At 39.3% G+C, this 17,002-nt stretch overlaps 2 protein-coding genes across 5 annotated transcripts in view; both read left to right on the plus strand.

Annotated features, from left to right (window-relative positions):
* The first annotated feature begins 724 nt into the window (after positions 1-724).
* Positions 725-17,002, plus strand: part of LOC120069080 (uncharacterized) — a 34,958-nt gene continuing 18,680 nt past the window's right edge. Inside the window, exons 1-4 of one of the 4 annotated variants that reach the window (XM_039020756.2) lie at positions 725-1,120; positions 1,203-1,255; positions 3,459-3,518; positions 3,625-3,702. In XM_039020756.2, coding sequence (XP_038876684.1) covers positions 796-1,120; positions 1,203-1,255; positions 3,459-3,518; positions 3,625-3,702 — 516 coding nt within the window. In that variant the 5' untranslated portion in view covers positions 725-795. The remainder of the gene's footprint in view (positions 1,121-1,202; positions 1,256-3,458; positions 3,519-3,624; positions 3,703-17,002) is intronic. The other 3 variants (XM_039020760.2, XM_039020757.2, XM_039020759.2) reach the window with 3 other exon arrangements.
* On the plus strand, positions 12,057-13,398 carry LOC120069082 (uncharacterized). Its single transcript, XM_090313946.1, has 3 exons — positions 12,057-12,193; positions 12,238-13,053; positions 13,137-13,398. The coding sequence occupies exons 1-3, from the start codon at positions 12,057-12,059 to the stop codon at positions 13,162-13,164; spliced, it is 981 nt and encodes a 326-aa protein (XP_090170072.1). The 3' UTR covers positions 13,165-13,398.

Raw genomic sequence — 17,002 nt, forward strand, 5'->3', positions numbered from 1 at the left:
AAAATGAAATTTTCAAGATATTAACGTAATATGTGTCTATTCTTCTAGTATTCGATATAGAAATTTCAATTTTAAATCAATAATTATATTAATTAAAATCCTAAACTTTTTATAATTGTATTTACACCCTCTTTTAAATTTGGATAAAAGAACATCATATCTAACTTAAAATTTATTAATTAAACTCTAAATATTGTAAGTGAATCGACTTAGATATTTTAGATAAATAGTTAATAAAAATTTCCTTCCTGTACTAACAATAATGCTTCATTTTTTTGAAGGTAGAGGCAACAAAAAAAATTATCTATAGATCTTGGTTGAAACTTGTCAAATAGGTAGAGACAACCGAAAAAAGAAAGAAAAGAAAACCCTATCCAACTAACATAAGAACGAAAAGAATAAAATAAAATAAAAATTGAAAAACATATATTATGTTTCAAAGGGTCCTGCAAATGAAATAAAACAAATCATCAAGTAGAATTATTTTTGTGGAAACAAAACAAAAAAGTGAAGTTCAAGGGTTAAAAACTCATGTTTGATCTAATAAAATTATATTAGATAATTAGATAAAAAAAATTTAAAACAGTTAAGACATTTGGGTAAACATTTAATTTTTTATTTTTATTTTTAAAAATTAAGCTTATTTAAAATTCTTAACCAAATTACTAAAATAAAAAAAAAAAAAACAAAATACTCATCAAAGAAATCTAAAATAAGACGAAACAAAGTTTTTAATAGGTTGGTCCTTTAAAATAAAAATTGAAAAAGTAGAGAAGGGGTTGGATAAAGAAGGAAATGGCGTATGCAGTTGCTCCTCAAATGGCGTATGCTGTTGCTCCTCAAATTCACTCACGTCCATGGAGTTTCGGATTTGTATCATCTATAGGTTCAAGTAATGGTTACCTATCTGGATCACTAAACTTGAGGAAATTCCAGAGCGATGTACCATATTCCTCCGTTGGAAGATTGACAAGGGCCACCGGTGAGGCCAGCTTTCGGAGGGTTGAGGACGAAGAGGAAGAGGAAGTATTTCAAGTCTTGACTGCTGTAACTAGCAACTACAATGACATTGTAATTGTAGACACTCCCAAATCCAGAATGCTGCTTCTCGATTCTTCTAGTGGGTCTCCCTTATCTTCAATTTTGTTTCTCCAAAAGGGGAATTCATACCTTCTAAAACTATGCTCACATTGTTGACGCAGATAACGTCCACAGCATTCTTTATAAGGACCAGATGTGGACAGGTTCTTACTGGGTCGGTAAACTAAACTTGGTCTCTTCGCACCAACCTAAAAACTATAAGGATGTTATCTTCAAAGAAAAAGAAACAATTAAAGTTTTTCAATCCTCTCTTTCCCTTCCCTTCCCTTTAAATTTTTATATCGTCCCATGACTGTGTTTGATCTCAATTCAATATGGATTTCAGTTTCCCTTTTTTTTTTTTTATTTTTTTTTTTTTTTTTTTTTTTTAAAAAAAATGTTGGAATGACTTTCTAAAGATATATTTTAAGCATTTAGAAAGTCATTCCAAATATGTTCTTCAAGTTGCTACCACATTTGTTAAGGTTTATTCTATCTATTTGGCAGCCTGATGGCTTTGGATCCCTTGGTTATGGCTATGAGGAGTTTTGCTTCTCCGTTGTCTTTATTTAACTGCATATTTTCGGTCCATCTAAAGTTGTTGCTCTTTCTCAGTGTTCGGAGTGGTTTTGCCTCAGTCAAAGATGCTAGTCTGGATGTTTTGTTGGTTTTGTTTGCTGTCTTAGAGGGCTGTGTTAATTTCCGTTTCAGCTTGGCCTACTGTCTTTTGTGTAAAGAAGTTTTTAGCGTTTTTTTAGTAGCTTTGGTCTTCTTGCTGGCTTAAAGCATTTTTTTAGGCGCCCTTGTATTTCTTCCTTTTATTTTCTCTTTGTTGCAGCTATTTTGTGTGTTGGTCTGTGTTTCTAGCTCATCTGGGTTGAGTTTTGGCCTTTATTAGCTTTCTTTTTGTTTTACTTTTATCTCCCTCGGAGATAGCATCTTTGAATAATTCTCGTCCTTTTCATCGATCAATTGAACTTTGTTTTTTGTTATTAAAAGAAAAGTGCAAGGTGGTTTCTATCCCTCTTAGTTTAGTTCATGGTAATTGGGATTTTTCTCTTTTGTCGTCAAAGTTGTAAACTAGATGAATATAGATTATTGTTGCATTTGTATAAGCGAAGAGGTTGAAGAGGTCCCTCTTCAGCGTTGTCGGAGTTCTTGCAAAGCCATCCTCGAGTGGAATGAAGAAGAGTGAGAAGTTTGAAGTGTTTAAGGGTGTTATATCTTACACGTATATAGGGTATTAGAAAACTCATGTCAAATGAGTTATAAAGTTTCTTCGACAATAACATCCCAAGTTTTAAAAAGTGAAATCCCGTGAAACAAACATGAATGTTAAATGTCTGTTTGAAATCTCATGGCAAATACTTGAAATAAACAAGCTCTTAGGCTACATCAATTATGTATCAGAGCGGATGTCTGAACCAAGATTGATTGCCGTCGATGGTTGATCGGAAAACTCTTGACGATATCAATCGCAAGAGGGAGCTTTGTGAGCTATGCTTGTTGCCAAACAATGTACACCTAATTACAAGGTGGACCTTTTAAGGTAGAATATTTTAAGAATCGTTCAAGACTAGAAAATACTCTCTTGGTTATGAAAAATGACTTGTATAGGTGGAAGCCTATTCAAGAACTCCCATCACTTCCTACTACAGTTTTTTTCCCTCTCTCTTTTATAACAACGACAACTTCATTGAGATTAAAAATGAAAGAATACACTGACATACAGAAAATTCCAGCCCATAAAAACAAGAGCTCATCCAGAAGAAGGGACTCTAGTTGTACAAAATAGAACCTATAGAATGGTTATAATAGGTCTTCAAAATCGAAGCTCGAAGGGAAGTGTGAAATCTAACAAGGATCAAACATCACTAGGATCCCTTTCCAACCTTTTAAACACTTGATTATTCCATTCACACCTAGCAAGCCATAAAAAATGACCCTTCTCATGACCATTATAAAAGGTCTTTTTGTTTTACTTTTATTGAGTTTGTATCTTAAACATTTCATCCTTTTCATTAATGCAACGTTCGTTTCTTGTTAAAAAAAAAATTCTTGGATGAGAGTAAGGTTGTTGGAATTTTCTTAAAAACCCCAAATGAGCATATTCTATTGGCTAAAACTTTATTTCAACGTGAAATCATTTAAAAAAGCACTAATATTTAGTCAATTTATCCTTATTTAATTTTCTTTTATGTTTGGTCGTGTAATTCTAAGGATTCTATTTCAAAATCCAATAATTCTCTTGTCTCCCCAAGTTATACTTTCTTGGGCTAAAAAACGTTAATTACCAATTCTCTTGTAATTTTCTATATTTTTTTTATATTGTGAATTTATTTCTACTACCGATTGCTGTGTATTTTTGCATCTTGTAGGATGAGTTTGTTAGCCTGCCAGCTATTATTCCGGAGGGGCCAATTGCTATATTTGGCTTGGTACATCGGTTCATTCTGCAATACTGATGTTCCTTTTGATAATAAATATGAAACTTTTCTATATCAAATTACTGGTTTCATCTGAAATTTCATACTGTTTACACAGGGAGGGGGGACTACTGCCCATTTGATGCTTGCTTCATGGCCCTCGTTGCAGCTTGAAGGTTGGGAGATTGATGGAATCGTAAGCTAGATTTGGTTTCTTTACCTATCAGTCTCTGAAAATTCAGAAGTTGGGAAATAATATAGATCATCTCTATGGAACTTCCCATTCTTTTCTTTCTCCTTTGGGGTCGTGTATTGTGCGGGAAAGAAAGGAATAGGTATCCTCAACTCATGTTACTATTTGGCGTTGATATCTTAAACCACCAAAAATTTTAGAATGAAGAGTTGGATTTAACTATAGCATAGAGATGAGCAATTTTCATAAGTGATAGAGATTCATTTTCAGTTGAGTAAAATTTGATAGAGAAGTGTTGCTCCATGACCATATTTTCCACTTGAGCATTGAACCTTGTTCCAGACAAGAGATGTAGAATCCATACCCGTTCCCACATCATTCCCATCCTCTTTCCCTCGGTTTAAACACCTCTAAATGAATGGTGAGGGGAGACTGTGGAACAATTTCCTTGTTCAAGGACTTCTGTTAGATGACATAATTAAATTTACCTTCACCCACTAGCTTAAGCCTTTGGGTCTCTTCAAGAAAAGAAAACACCAGAGTTACGTGGAAAACCCTAGACCAAGGAGAAAAAACCACGATAAGAGTTTTTTTATTTTTAATTCAGATACACAGTACACAATACAGGAACAGGTATAAATAACCAAATAATGAGAAACCCTAGACTGATAAAAGACAAAAACGCCCTTAGGGCTAAAATATAATTTCAACACCCCCCCTCAAGTTGGGGTGTAGATGTCAATGAGACCCAACTTGCTAACACAGGTGTCAAAAGTCTGTCTGGGTAAACCTTTGGTGAGAACATCCGCAACTTGTCGACTGGACGGAACATAAGGAATGCAAATGCTACCGTTATCTAGTTTTTCTTTGATGAAGTGTCGGTCAATCTCAACGTGTTTGCAACTGTCATGTTGAACCGGATTGTGTGCAATATTAATGGCAGCCTTGTTATTGTAGTAAAGTCTCATCGGGTCATGACTTTCTTGATGTAGATCTACCAGAACCTTCTTCAACCAAATCTCTTCACATATACCCAAGCTCATAGCCCTGTATTCGGCTTCGGCACTGCTTCTAGCCACGATGCCTTGCTTCTTACTTCTCCAGGTAACTAAGTTTCCCCACACAAAGGTACAGTATCCTGAGGTAGATTTCTTATCTGTAATAGAACTGGCCCAGTCAGAATCTGTGTAGGCCTTGATACACCTTTTATCATGCTTTTTGAAAACCAAGCCCTTTCCAGGAGAAGACTTCAGATACCTCAGGATTCGTGTGACTGCCTCCATGTGTCTTTCATACGGAGCCTGCATGAATTGACTGACCAAGCTAACTGCATATGATATATCAAGTCTGGTATGTGACAGATATATCAGTTTCCCCATAGGCCGTTGATATCTCTCTTTGTTTACAGGAACATCATCTGCTGACTCTATCAGATTGAGGTTGACTTCTGCAGGTGTATCTGCAAGTTTACACCTTGTCATTCCAATCTCTTTCAACAAATCGAGTGTGTATTTCCTCTGAGACACTGAGATCCCTTCTACTGATCTTGCTACCTCCATTCCTAGGAAATATCTCAAGGTACTGAGATCTTTTATCTCAAACTCATCTGCCATTCATCGTTTCAACCTATCAATTTCTGCTGAATCATCTCCTGATAGTATAATATCATCAACATAGACAATCAATATTGCTATTTTTCCTGGTGCTGACTTCTTAGTGAACAAGGTGTGATCTGAATGCCCTTGAACAAACCCCTGAGATTTAACAAGGTGGTGAATCGATCGAACCAAGCTCTAGGGGACTGCTTCAGTCCATACAAGGATTTTTTTAATTTGCACACCTGATTGCCAAATTGTGCTTCAAAACCTGGAGGTGGGTTCATATAAACCTCTTCTTCCAGTTCACCATTCAGGAACGCATTTTTCACATCCAACTGATGGAGAGGCCAGTCTTGATTAACAACCATAGAAAGAAGGACATGAATAGTGTTAAGTTTTGCCACAAGTGAGAAGGTTTCTGAGTAATCCACTCCATACGTCTGAGTGAATCCTTTTGCAACCAATCTGGCCTTATATCTGTCGAGAGTTCCATCTGACTTGTATTTGACAGTAAAAACCCATTTGCACCCTACGGTTTTGTGACTTCTCGGAAGACTAACCAGATTCCATGTTTTGTTATTCTCAAGGGCCCGCATTTCCTCCATAATTGCACCTCGCCATTCAAGAATTTCCAGAGCCTTGTACACATTGCCCGGAATTATCACATTATTCAGGCTGGTGGTGAAAGCTCTAAATCTCGTAGACAGATTACTGTAAGACAAGAAGCTTGTCATAGAGTGTTTGGTGCACGACCTAGTACCTTTTTGCAGAGCTATTGGCAAAACCAAGGTAGCATCAACCTTAATCTCATTGGTCTTGTCAACCTGTTGATCTGTACCCAACTGTTGTTCATTTTTAGTCCCCTGAGCACCACTGGGCGCTTCATTACTGCCATCATCCCTGACTTCACTGTCATCATCCCTGACTTCGCCTGAGTCCCCTATATCACCTTCAACATACTCATTGTCATTATGACTAGGGGTACTTTGAACCTAGGCTGGTTCCGGTTCTGACTCTTGAACACCTTCCGGCGGAGCAACAGGGGAAACAATTTCGGGAACTATTTCCTTTCAGAGATGCTTCCTATAGTAGGTTATCCAAGGCACTTGTTTTGTAGGGAGGAAGGATTGGCAAAATTCCTCGCGGGGTCGGGTTCCCGTGGGGCGGGGAATCCCCGGTTTGACCGGGGATGGGGTCAAACTGGGGAATTTTTTCAGGGCCCCGTCCGGTATCCCCGCCTCGACCTTGACCCTGATTAATCCCCGACCCCGATTTTATATAGCTATATTTTTAATATTTTATAAATATATATTTATAATATATAAAATAACTTATTTATATGTATGTTTATAATGTATACTATAGACTTATAGTGTTGTAAGCCCAATATTGAATATATAAATTTTAAATTTAAGCCCAAAAGTCAAGCCCAAACTTAAAAAATTAAAAGAAAAAAATGGGAAATTCCCGCGGGGATCTAATAGGGGATTTCCCGTAGGGAAACGGGGAATGGGGCCCTGCGGGGATCCGTTTCCCCGACGGTGGGGGGAATTTCCCCCACGGGGCCGGGGACGGGGGACCCTCCCCCCCCCCGGCCCGACCCCGTTGCCAACCCGAGGGAGGATAAGTTCATTTGTTTCTGTTTCAGGGATAGGTTCGGGAAACAAGTCTAAGGGAACAGAGTAGGTGGAAGTGTTGGCCTCTTCACTCGAAGTCTCCCCCTGAATATGATTAACGGGAAAGAAGGGCTTGTCCTCCAGAAATGTGACATCCATGGTGACAAAACACTTTCGAAAGGAAGGCTGAAAGCACTTGTAGCCTCGTTGATGGAGCGGATACCCAACAAAGACACATTTTTGGGCCCTAGGAGCAAATTTACTTTGATGAGGAGCATGATTATGGACGAATACGGTGCACCCAAAAACTCTAAGAGGAACATCAGGAAAAAGGCGAGTGGACGAGATGGATTCTTTAAAATGTTCTAGGGGGTTTGGAATTTGAGCACACGGGAAGGCATCCGATTTATGAGATGAGTTGCAGTAAGAACAACATCCCCCCATAGATACGAGGGTAAGGATGCAGGTATCATGAGGGATCGGGCTACTTCAATGAGGTGGTGATTTTTCTGTTCGGCCACCCCATTCTGCTGAGGTGTATAGGCACAGGAATTTTGGTGGACAATTCCTTTAGAGTTTAAGAACTCACGAAAGGTTTGATTAACAAATTCACGCCCATTGTCACTTCGAAGAATGGCGATTTTGGTATTGAACTGGGTTTCGACGGTGGTGTAAAACTGTTGAGAGACCTTCGTCACTTTAGACTTGTCTGTAAGAAGAAACACCCATGTAAGACAAGTGTGATCATCGATGAAGGTAACGAACCACTGTTTACCTGATACCGTTGTGACATTCGAAGGGTCCCAAACGTCACTACGTATCAGGTGGAAGGGTTAGGAAGGTTTGTAGGGTTGTGAGGTAAAAGAGGCCCTAGGCTGCTTAGGACAGATACAAACATCACACGACAAAGATGACACATTCACATTACGAAATAAATGGGGAAATAGATATTTCATATAATGAAAGTTTGGATGTCCAAGACGAAAATGCCATAATAAGAAATCAGTTTCAGAAATAGTAAGAGAAGACAATAAACAAGTGCTAGATAAACTTCTAAAAGAAGCATCTTTGGAAAGAAAATAGAGCCCCCTATTGTGCCGGGCAATGCCAATCATCTTCCCCGAGCTCAGGTCCTGAAACGAAATATTATCTGATGAGAACACAACTTTGCAGTTCAAATCTCTGGTTAACTTACTGATTGATAGCAAATTATACGATATTTTTGGCACATGTAAGACATTATGCAAAATCAGTCCTTGAATTGGGGATAAGTGGCCCTTTCCTGCAACGGGGGCAAATGACCCATCTGCAATTCTTATTCTCTTATTTCCAGCACTTGGATAATAGGAGAGGAATTGGTTAGATGATCCAGTTAGATGGTACGTTGCTCCGGAATCAAGGATTCAAGATTCATCTCCTTCAGCAAAGAAACTAAAGGAATGGGGAGTACCTGACTGTGCAATATTGCCGATTCCGACCGTACTTGGATCCACCTGGCTCTTCCCTGGAGGGGCACCATCAACAATTTCACTGACGAAGGCTCGACCGGACTTAGATTTGTTGTTTGGAGGATGCCGCTTGCCATTTGGAGGTCGGCCATGTAATTTCCAGCATTGATCTTTCGTATGCCATGGTTTCTTGCAATGCTCACAAATTGGAGGGTTCTTTCTATTCTGTTTGTCATTTTCTGAACCTGATGACTTGACTCTAAACGCAACAGAGTCCAGGGTATTAGACGTTGTACCATTCATAGTGCTGGTTCGATCTTCTTCCCATTTGACCTCTGAGCAAACTTCCATCAGGGACGACATTGGTCTTTGTCCCAAAATTCAGCTCCGAACACCATCAAACTTTGAGTTTAAGCCAGCCAGAAAATCATAAACACGGTCAGCCTCCTCAATCTTCGAATACTGAACCCCGTCAACTGGACAATTCCAAACTATTTCCCGACATAGATCCATTTCTTGCCACAACAGTGATAATTTATTGAAATAGGATGTTACATCGAGTGTCCCCTGCTTGCACTCATGCACCTGTTTTCTCAAGGTATAAAGACGTGAAGCATTCTGCCTCTTCGAATAAAGTTTCTGGACAGCTTCCCAGATATCCCGAGCAGAAGCTGAGTAAAAAAGAGGCTTCCTGATCTGAGGCCTCCATACTATTTATTAAAATTGAGCGAAGGAAAGAATCCTCCCCCTTCCATATCCGTTCCTGAGGATCCCCAGGGTTTGGTCTGGGTATTTCCCCTATTAGGTACCCGAACTTGTGCCGCCCCTCGAGAACCATCCTCACAGATTGTGACCAAGAAAAATAATTCTGTCCATTAAGTTTTTCGCCAATAGAAATTCTTGCAGAATTGCCTACAGACCCAGACATAATGTTTGTGAAAGGTAGAGTAGAACGGAACCCCTGGGTATGTATCTGGTAAAAAATCTGTTGATGGATTGGCCGAAGATCTAACGGTTGCCCCAAGTGTAGAAATTTGCTGCTGAAGGTTGGCCAGTTGCTGTTGAACACTAACAATCCCACCATGAATCGTTGTAGGTTGTTTTTGCCCATAGACCCCTGAAGATGTCGCTTCTGTCGGTGTGGGAAAAACAACGGGAGGAGCTGGCTGACCAGAGGGCAAATAGCGGGAGACAAGAATTTGCTGTAAGGGGTTCAGTTGGACCGGGTGGTTCAAGCGGTGTTGTGGGTTCTGGTAGACCGACATATCGGGTGTATTCGTAAGGTTTGGAAGACATGATGGGCTCTGGACCGGGTGGAGACCAATGAGATCGGGTGTGTTCGGAGGATAGGAAGAGCTGGGTAACGTCGGAAGGGAAAAAACCGGAGGAAGGGAATACGACAGACTTGGAAAGTTTACGCCGGTGGGATCTGAAGCGGAATCGGGGCAGCGATCTGAAAAACCCGACGGCTGGAACACAGAAGACGTCGAAGGCAGATGCTTGGTGGATCTGGGCTGGACTAGCGGCGGATGGTCGAGTCTCGACGGCAGCGGCGACAGTGTGGTTGAAGTCGTCGACGGCAGTGGCAGGGGTCCTCCGATGGTAGCGACGGCTGGATTTATTAGGGCTGGTTGGATCTGAATCGGTCCAAGTAATGATCGTAGATATTGGTTGACGGTAGCCCTAATTTCAGCACTGTTAGAATTTTCTCTTGGAGTTCCATCCCCTACTAGAGTCGATGACTGAATCTCTTCTATTCCAGCGACGTTCTCATCACCATGCTCTGATACCATCTTGAAAAGTTAAGGGAAGAAAAGAAAACACCAGAGTTACGTGGAAAACCCTAGACTAGGGAGAAAAAACCACGATAAGAATTTTTTATTTTTAATTCAGATACATAGTACACAATACAGGAACAGGTATAAATAACCAAACAATGAGAAACCCTAGACTGATAAAAGACAAAAAGGCCCTTCGGGCTAAAATATAATTTCAACAGGGTCAAATGGTGATTTAAGATGGTATCAGAGCAGGTGGTCTAGGGAGGTCTTGTGTTCAAGTCCCTGCAATGTTGTTTCATCCCCAATTAATATTCATATCCGCCTATTTGGCTCTTCTACGTATTTCAAACCCACAAGTGAGAGGGAGTGTTATATCATCTAATTAAATTTACCTTCACCCTCTAGCTTAGGTTTTTGGGTCAATTGGTGATTTAAGAACTTTTCTACCTATTCTGGCCCTTCTAAGATGTGAAAGTTAAAATAGAGTGATAAAGCAAACTAGTCTCAGATCTAGGAGAAGTTATCGCACCGCATGAAAACAAATGAACTAAAACAAATGGACTAATTGCATCCATAAAGTTGATGTAAAAGCTAGAAGGTCAGGGTCTTACATTATCAATAATCATCTTTCAACCGTCAAAATTCTATAGTTGGAAAGAATTTAATCCCCTACTAGCCACGGCCTGCTCTTCCTTCCGATCATCTTTCCGACCAGCCTCTAACCACTCCCTTTCTGTCCTCAAGCCTTCCTCCATACTCAATCCTCATGGCCGACTTCAACCCCATCCCAACCTCCTTACCCAAGACCCTTAACTCCACTCCCATAGATTCTTTGAAGTCCTTAGCTGCAAGATAAATGAAACCCACTTCTGTGTTTACTTACAAGAAGAAAAGTTCATCATCAAAGATGTAGAAGCTAAGAAGTATTTATCTTTATCTACACCACAGCTCTTGTGGTTTGTGGATAACATCTCTACCCTTGTGAAACTCCCAACTTCCAGCTTCTTTGTCAAAAACGGTCAAGACACTTATGGAGTAATGAAGCTCTCAAAAATTCGTATTTCTTCAAGGTGGTTGATAAGATGTGTGGTTTGGCCGGCGACTGGAGGACGGCTCTTTATTCATGTTCCATCAGGTAACTTTAATTCGGGGTGGCTTTCTTTTGTTAATATGTTGAGAGGATCCCTGATTTTAAAAGAAGAAAGTGATTATTTCAAAGATCAACCAAAGCCTCACATGAGTTTTGTGGATATAGTAAGAGGTATAAAACCCAAGGCACATCCTTCATCATCACCAACCCTGTCTCAACCTGCTAGCTTGATAACAAATTCAAAACAGAGCACTCTTCAAGCTCTGGCTCCCAGAAAACAAAACAAGGCAAAGTATTGGACAAAGAAGAATCAAGAAGTACTTAAAGAAGATTTCAGTAACCTATGGGTAGTCTCAAGGTTGTTTGAATCCAATCAATGGTCGGAAGTTTCAAAGGTAATTAAAGTATGGTCCAATTCTAATGTTTTAATTAATCCCTTATCAGCAGAGTATGCTTTACTAAAAATAGAAGAAGGAAAGCTGGAAGCCTTAATAGAACAACCGGGAAGATGGCAAAAGATAGGGCATTTACACCTGAAATTTGAAAGATGGAGCAATTCTCTACACAGCCGACCAAGATCAATATAAGGATATGGAGGGTGGTTATCCATTAAAAATCTGCCCCTGAACTACTAGTGCAAGAACACATTTGAAGCAATAGGTGCCTACTTTGGAGGGCTAGAAGCCATTGCAATTGAAACACTAAATCTATTCAATGTGGTTGAAGCAAGGATTAAGTTAAAGAAGAACATCGGTGGTTTTTTGCCAGCAACAATAGAAATAACAGAAAAAAACAGAGGAAATATATTTTTACACTTTGGGGACATGGAGTTCTTGGATCCTCTAAGAAAAGATATGAGAATTTTGGGAGGAAATGAAGTCCACAATCCGGTTGACATAGCTAGACTAAATCAGGTTAAGATCGATGAAGGATTAAGCCATCCAAATTCAGCTGAAGAGTGGTCTTTCCTTGATACAGCAGTAAATCAAAAGTTTTTTTTGCAAGGAATCCTCTGTTTTCAAAAGAAGTCAATGTCAACTCGCCGGAAAAATCAGAACAGGGGACATCTTTGCCGGAAAAAGAGGAAGGTAGCTTGCCAGAGCAATTGGTTGGCCAATTAGAAACCACTCTACCCGAAATCCAGAACCGGTTAGGTGTGAACATGTGGAAAGAGAATGAAGAAATCTCATTAAGAAGAGAGAAGGAAGTCAAGGGAAGCCCAACAGCCACTCCTTCGAGAACTCCAACAGTCACCACTCTATTTAATTCTAAAAACACCTCGTTTATAAACCCTACTAAAACATCTCTTTTGGAAAAAAACCAAAGGACTGACGTTTCAGATTCCTTGGAAGAACAACCAATTATTGTGAAAGAGATAAACCCCTCATCTTCAGTTCTACATGGCCCCACAATGAATAAACCATCAGCATCTCGGGAGAAAAACAAATTACCCTGCTGCGCGGCAGTAAATGAACTCCCCACTGAAGAGACAAGGAAGTTGAAGCATCATATTCGATTAAAAAGCTGTGGCTGGCCAGAGGATACCGAGGAGACACATACATTAAATGCTGAAGAGGAAGAGTCCTCCCCTGTTCAATCCCCTGTCCAATTTACCCCTCCGGCATTTGATAATTCATTGAAATATCTAGAAGAAAACTCAGTGTCCCTCTTTAGCCGAAGCTCACATCTTCTCAAGCCATTCCCCAAATACTTTGAAAGAAGGAAAAGCTCCATTGTTAAAACGTGGTCCTTACTTGCAAACTCAAACTTATTGGAAGATTGTTGCGCTCGGGTACAAATACCTATTGATAAGGCAGAAAGGTCAGTAATTCCTCCCAATTTTCCTTCTTCAACCACTCCTCAGTTGGGTAAAAACTTAGATCTATCTTTCATTTATGTGCAAGGGTCTCCCATTTCTGTCTTTGGCTCTAAAAAGCTACCACAAGAGTATGATGAAGCCTCAATAGCTAGTGTCAGCAGTGAAGATTTAGACTTTGAGGATCATAACTTGAAATTCAAAGGCCTAGAAGATCAAAAAGATGCCATACTAAACTTGAATTTGCTTTTCCATGAAGAGGAGGTACAAGATTCAGCAGTCTTAATCCCTCCATCCCACATTGAACTACCTCAAGAGCTCAATTCTTTCTTAAATATTTGTGACATTACCCTGGCATAATCAGCAAATGAAGATTATCTCCTGGAATATTAGGGGACTTGGAGATAAATCTAAAAGATTAGTTATAAAAAAGCTTCTGAGGAAAATAAATCCAGATGTTGTTCTACTTCAAGAATAAAAAAAGGACAGCTTTGATCTCCCTTTCATAAAAAGCATTTGGAGTTCTAAAGAGGTGGGCTGGGCTTTTGTAGAAGCACAAGGCAGATGAGGGGTATTCTTTCTCTTTGGGATGAAAGCAAAATTGTAGTTTTAGAAGTCTTCAAGGCAGAATTCTCATTAACATTAAAGTGCAGTACCATTTGTAAGAAATTATGCTGGATTTCCAATGTATACGGACCAAACAACCCTAGTGAAAGAAGAAATTTGTGGATTGAATTAACCTCATTGGCAGAAAGATGTGATAGTGCTTGGTGTATCGGTGGGGACTTTAACTGTATTCGAAGAAGACAAGAAAGATTTCCAGTAGGAAGAGCAACTAGAGAAATCAGACAATTTAATAATTTCATTAGAAATACGAATCTATTTGAAATCCCCATGTCAAATGGAAGATTCTCTTGGTCACGAGAAGGAGAAACAGTATCAAGATCACTAATCGGCAGATTCTTCATCACAAGTAGTTGGGATGATTTGTTCGAAAACTCAAGAGTCTCAACACAAACTAGACCAATTTCTGATCACTTCCCTCTCTTGTTTGAAGCTGGAGCTGTTGAATGGGGCCCCTTCCCTTTTAGATTTTGCAATAGTTGGCTACTTGATAAGGAGTGTTGCAGAATTATTGAACGTTCTCTAAGTCTGGAAATTCAGCAAGGGTGGGCTGGTTTTAATTTCTCAATCAGACTAAGAAAGTTGAAACAAGCCCTCAAAAGATGGTATGCTGAAAAAACCAAGCAGCTGAAAGCTAATGAAGAGACACTACTAGAAGAAATTTGAAGAAGAGATTTAATTATGGAGTCTCAAGAGGAATCCTCTCTTGAGGAAGATTTAAGAATCTCCCTAAAAGCAGAATTAGTTTCCATCTACTAAATAGAGGAAAGAAACCTTATTCAAAAAAGCAAACTGAATTGGTTACAATTGGTGATGAAAATACAGCCTTCTTCCACTGTTTTCTTGCTGCCAAGAAAAGGAAAAACCTAATAACGGAGTTAATCAATGACCAAGGGGAAGCTACAAAGAATTTCAGAGAAGTGGAATCCCTAATTATTGATTTTTACAGCAATCTATACTCAAAAAGTCAAGGATTGAGATATATACCTTAGAATCTGAGCTGGCCAAGGGTCTCTTCAGATCAGAATTTGGGGTTGATTTCCAGATTTAATTTGACAGAAATTAAAGAAGCAGTAAAGATGTTGGGAAGAAACAAAGCTCCAGGACTGGATGGCTTCACAATTGAATTCATACTAAAATTTTGGGAGCTTCTAAAGGACAATATAAAGAGTATTTTTGATGATTTCTACCGAAATGGGAAGCTCAATTCTTGCATCAAAGAAAATTTTATTTGCTTAATTCAAAAAAAAAACCAGAGGCAGTTTTAGTGAAAGATTTCAGACCCATTAGCCTATCTACTATAATCTATAAGATTATAGCTAAAGTACTTGCAGAAAGGCTCAAGAAAGTAATGCCTAGCCTTATAAGTCAAACTCAAATTGCTTTCGTTGAAGGGAGACAAATCCTTGATCCGGTCTTAATAGCTATTGAGGTCGTAGAACACTACAAAATTAAGAAGAAGAAGGGTTGGATTTTAAAGCTTATCTTGAAAAGGCTTTTGATAAAGTGGATTGGAATTTTCTTGAAAAAACCCTTAAGGAAAGGAACTTCCACCCCAAGTGGATAACTTGGATTTTGGGCTGCATCACTAACCCAATGTTCTCCATCTTCATTAATGGAAGACCAAGAGGAAGGATTAAGGCTACAAGGGGAATTACTCTAGGGGACCCCCTATCCCCCTTCCTCTTCCTCTTGGTAAGTGACTTGCTTAGTGTTTTGGTTGACAGAATTCATGAAAAAGGGCTGTTTGAAGGCTTTGTGGTTGGAAAAAACAAGATACATCTCTCTATTCTCCAGTTGCTGATGACACTTTACTCTTTTGCAAGTATGATGATGACATGCTAGACAATCTCAAAAAATCTATTACTTTGTTTGAGTGGTGTTCGGGGCAGAAAGTTAATTGGGAAAAATCTGCCATTTCTGGGATAAATATTGAAGATTCTAAGTTAAGGGCAGTGGCTTCAAGATTGTGTTGCCAATTAACACACCTACCTTTCATATATTTAGGCCTTCCTCTTGGGGGGCACCCAAAGAAATTATTGTTTTGGCAACTGGTCATTGATAAAGTTCACAAAAAACTTGACAAGTGGAGAAGATACAACTTATCAAGAGGGGGAAGAGCTACCTTATGCAACTCAGTCCTTGCCAACCTCCCAACTTACTATATGTCCTCCTTGATGCCTAAAAAAGTGATTTCAGCCATTGAAAAAATTAGCAGAAACTTCTTTTGGGAAGGTTTTAAAGGGGGAAAGATAAATCATCTAGCAAAATGGGAGCTAGTTTCTAAGAATCAAGCTGATGGGGGACTCGGAATTGGAGGTTTAAAAGCTAAAAATATGGCCTTATTAGTCAAATGGGGTTGGAGATTCCTAAAAGAGCAACCTTCCCTTTGGAGCCAAGTTATTTTGAGTATACATGGTAGCAGTCTTTTTGGTTGGCATACTTCCGGCAAGGTTCATTGTAGTCTTCAAAGCCCTTGGATAAGTATTTCAAGATCTTGGTTGATTATTGAGAAGTTGGCAGTCTTTAAAGTAGGGAATGGAACCAGAATTGCATTTTGGCATGACCCTTGGCTGGACTCTTTTCAGTTAAAAGACAGATTTCTTTCCCTTTTCAGACTAACATTGCTTCCAAATGGTTCATTATCACAGTATTGGGACTATCACACCTCTTCTTGGACTCTAAACTTCAGAAGATACCTAAAAGATGATGAGATTTTAGAGTTCCAAGCCTTACTAGCATTATTGGCTGAGCAAAGATTATCCAATAAGGAAGACATTTGCATTTGGTCCCTTGAAAAACATGGCTCTTTCTCAGTAAAATCCCTGTTTAACCATCTCTCCGAGACCACCCCATTATCAACCAGCCTTCACAAGAGTCTATGGAAGTCTAACAGCCCTCGAAGGGTTAATATGACTGTTTGGAACCCTAAATTGTTCATCGGTGCTGCAAAAAAAGCTGCCTTGCTTTTCTATTTCCCCCAATTGGTGTGTCCTTTGTAAATCAGCCGAAGAAGACCTCCAACATTTATTTTTTGACTGCTGTTTTGCCTTCAACTGCTGGAAGAAATTCCTTAAGTGCTTCAACACTTCTTGGGTCTTTGATTTTTCCTTTAGATGCAATGTTCATCAGCTACTTTCAGGTCCTATTCTGAAGAAATACTCCAATTTACTATGGACTAATGGAGTAAAAGCAATGCTGGTTGAAACTGGTTTGAAAGAAATCAAAGAATATTCAATGGGATTGAAACTCCTTGGTATAATCGCTTTGAGGCAGCAAAGCTCAATGCCTCGCTTTGGTGCTCCATTTCTAATTGCTTTGAAGCCTACT

This window comes from Benincasa hispida, chromosome 5 (genome assembly GCF_027475165.1).
Source record: "Benincasa hispida cultivar pf3 chromosome 5, pf3_genome.v1.1, whole genome shotgun sequence".
Taxonomy (NCBI): domain Eukaryota; kingdom Viridiplantae; phylum Streptophyta; class Magnoliopsida; order Cucurbitales; family Cucurbitaceae; genus Benincasa; species Benincasa hispida.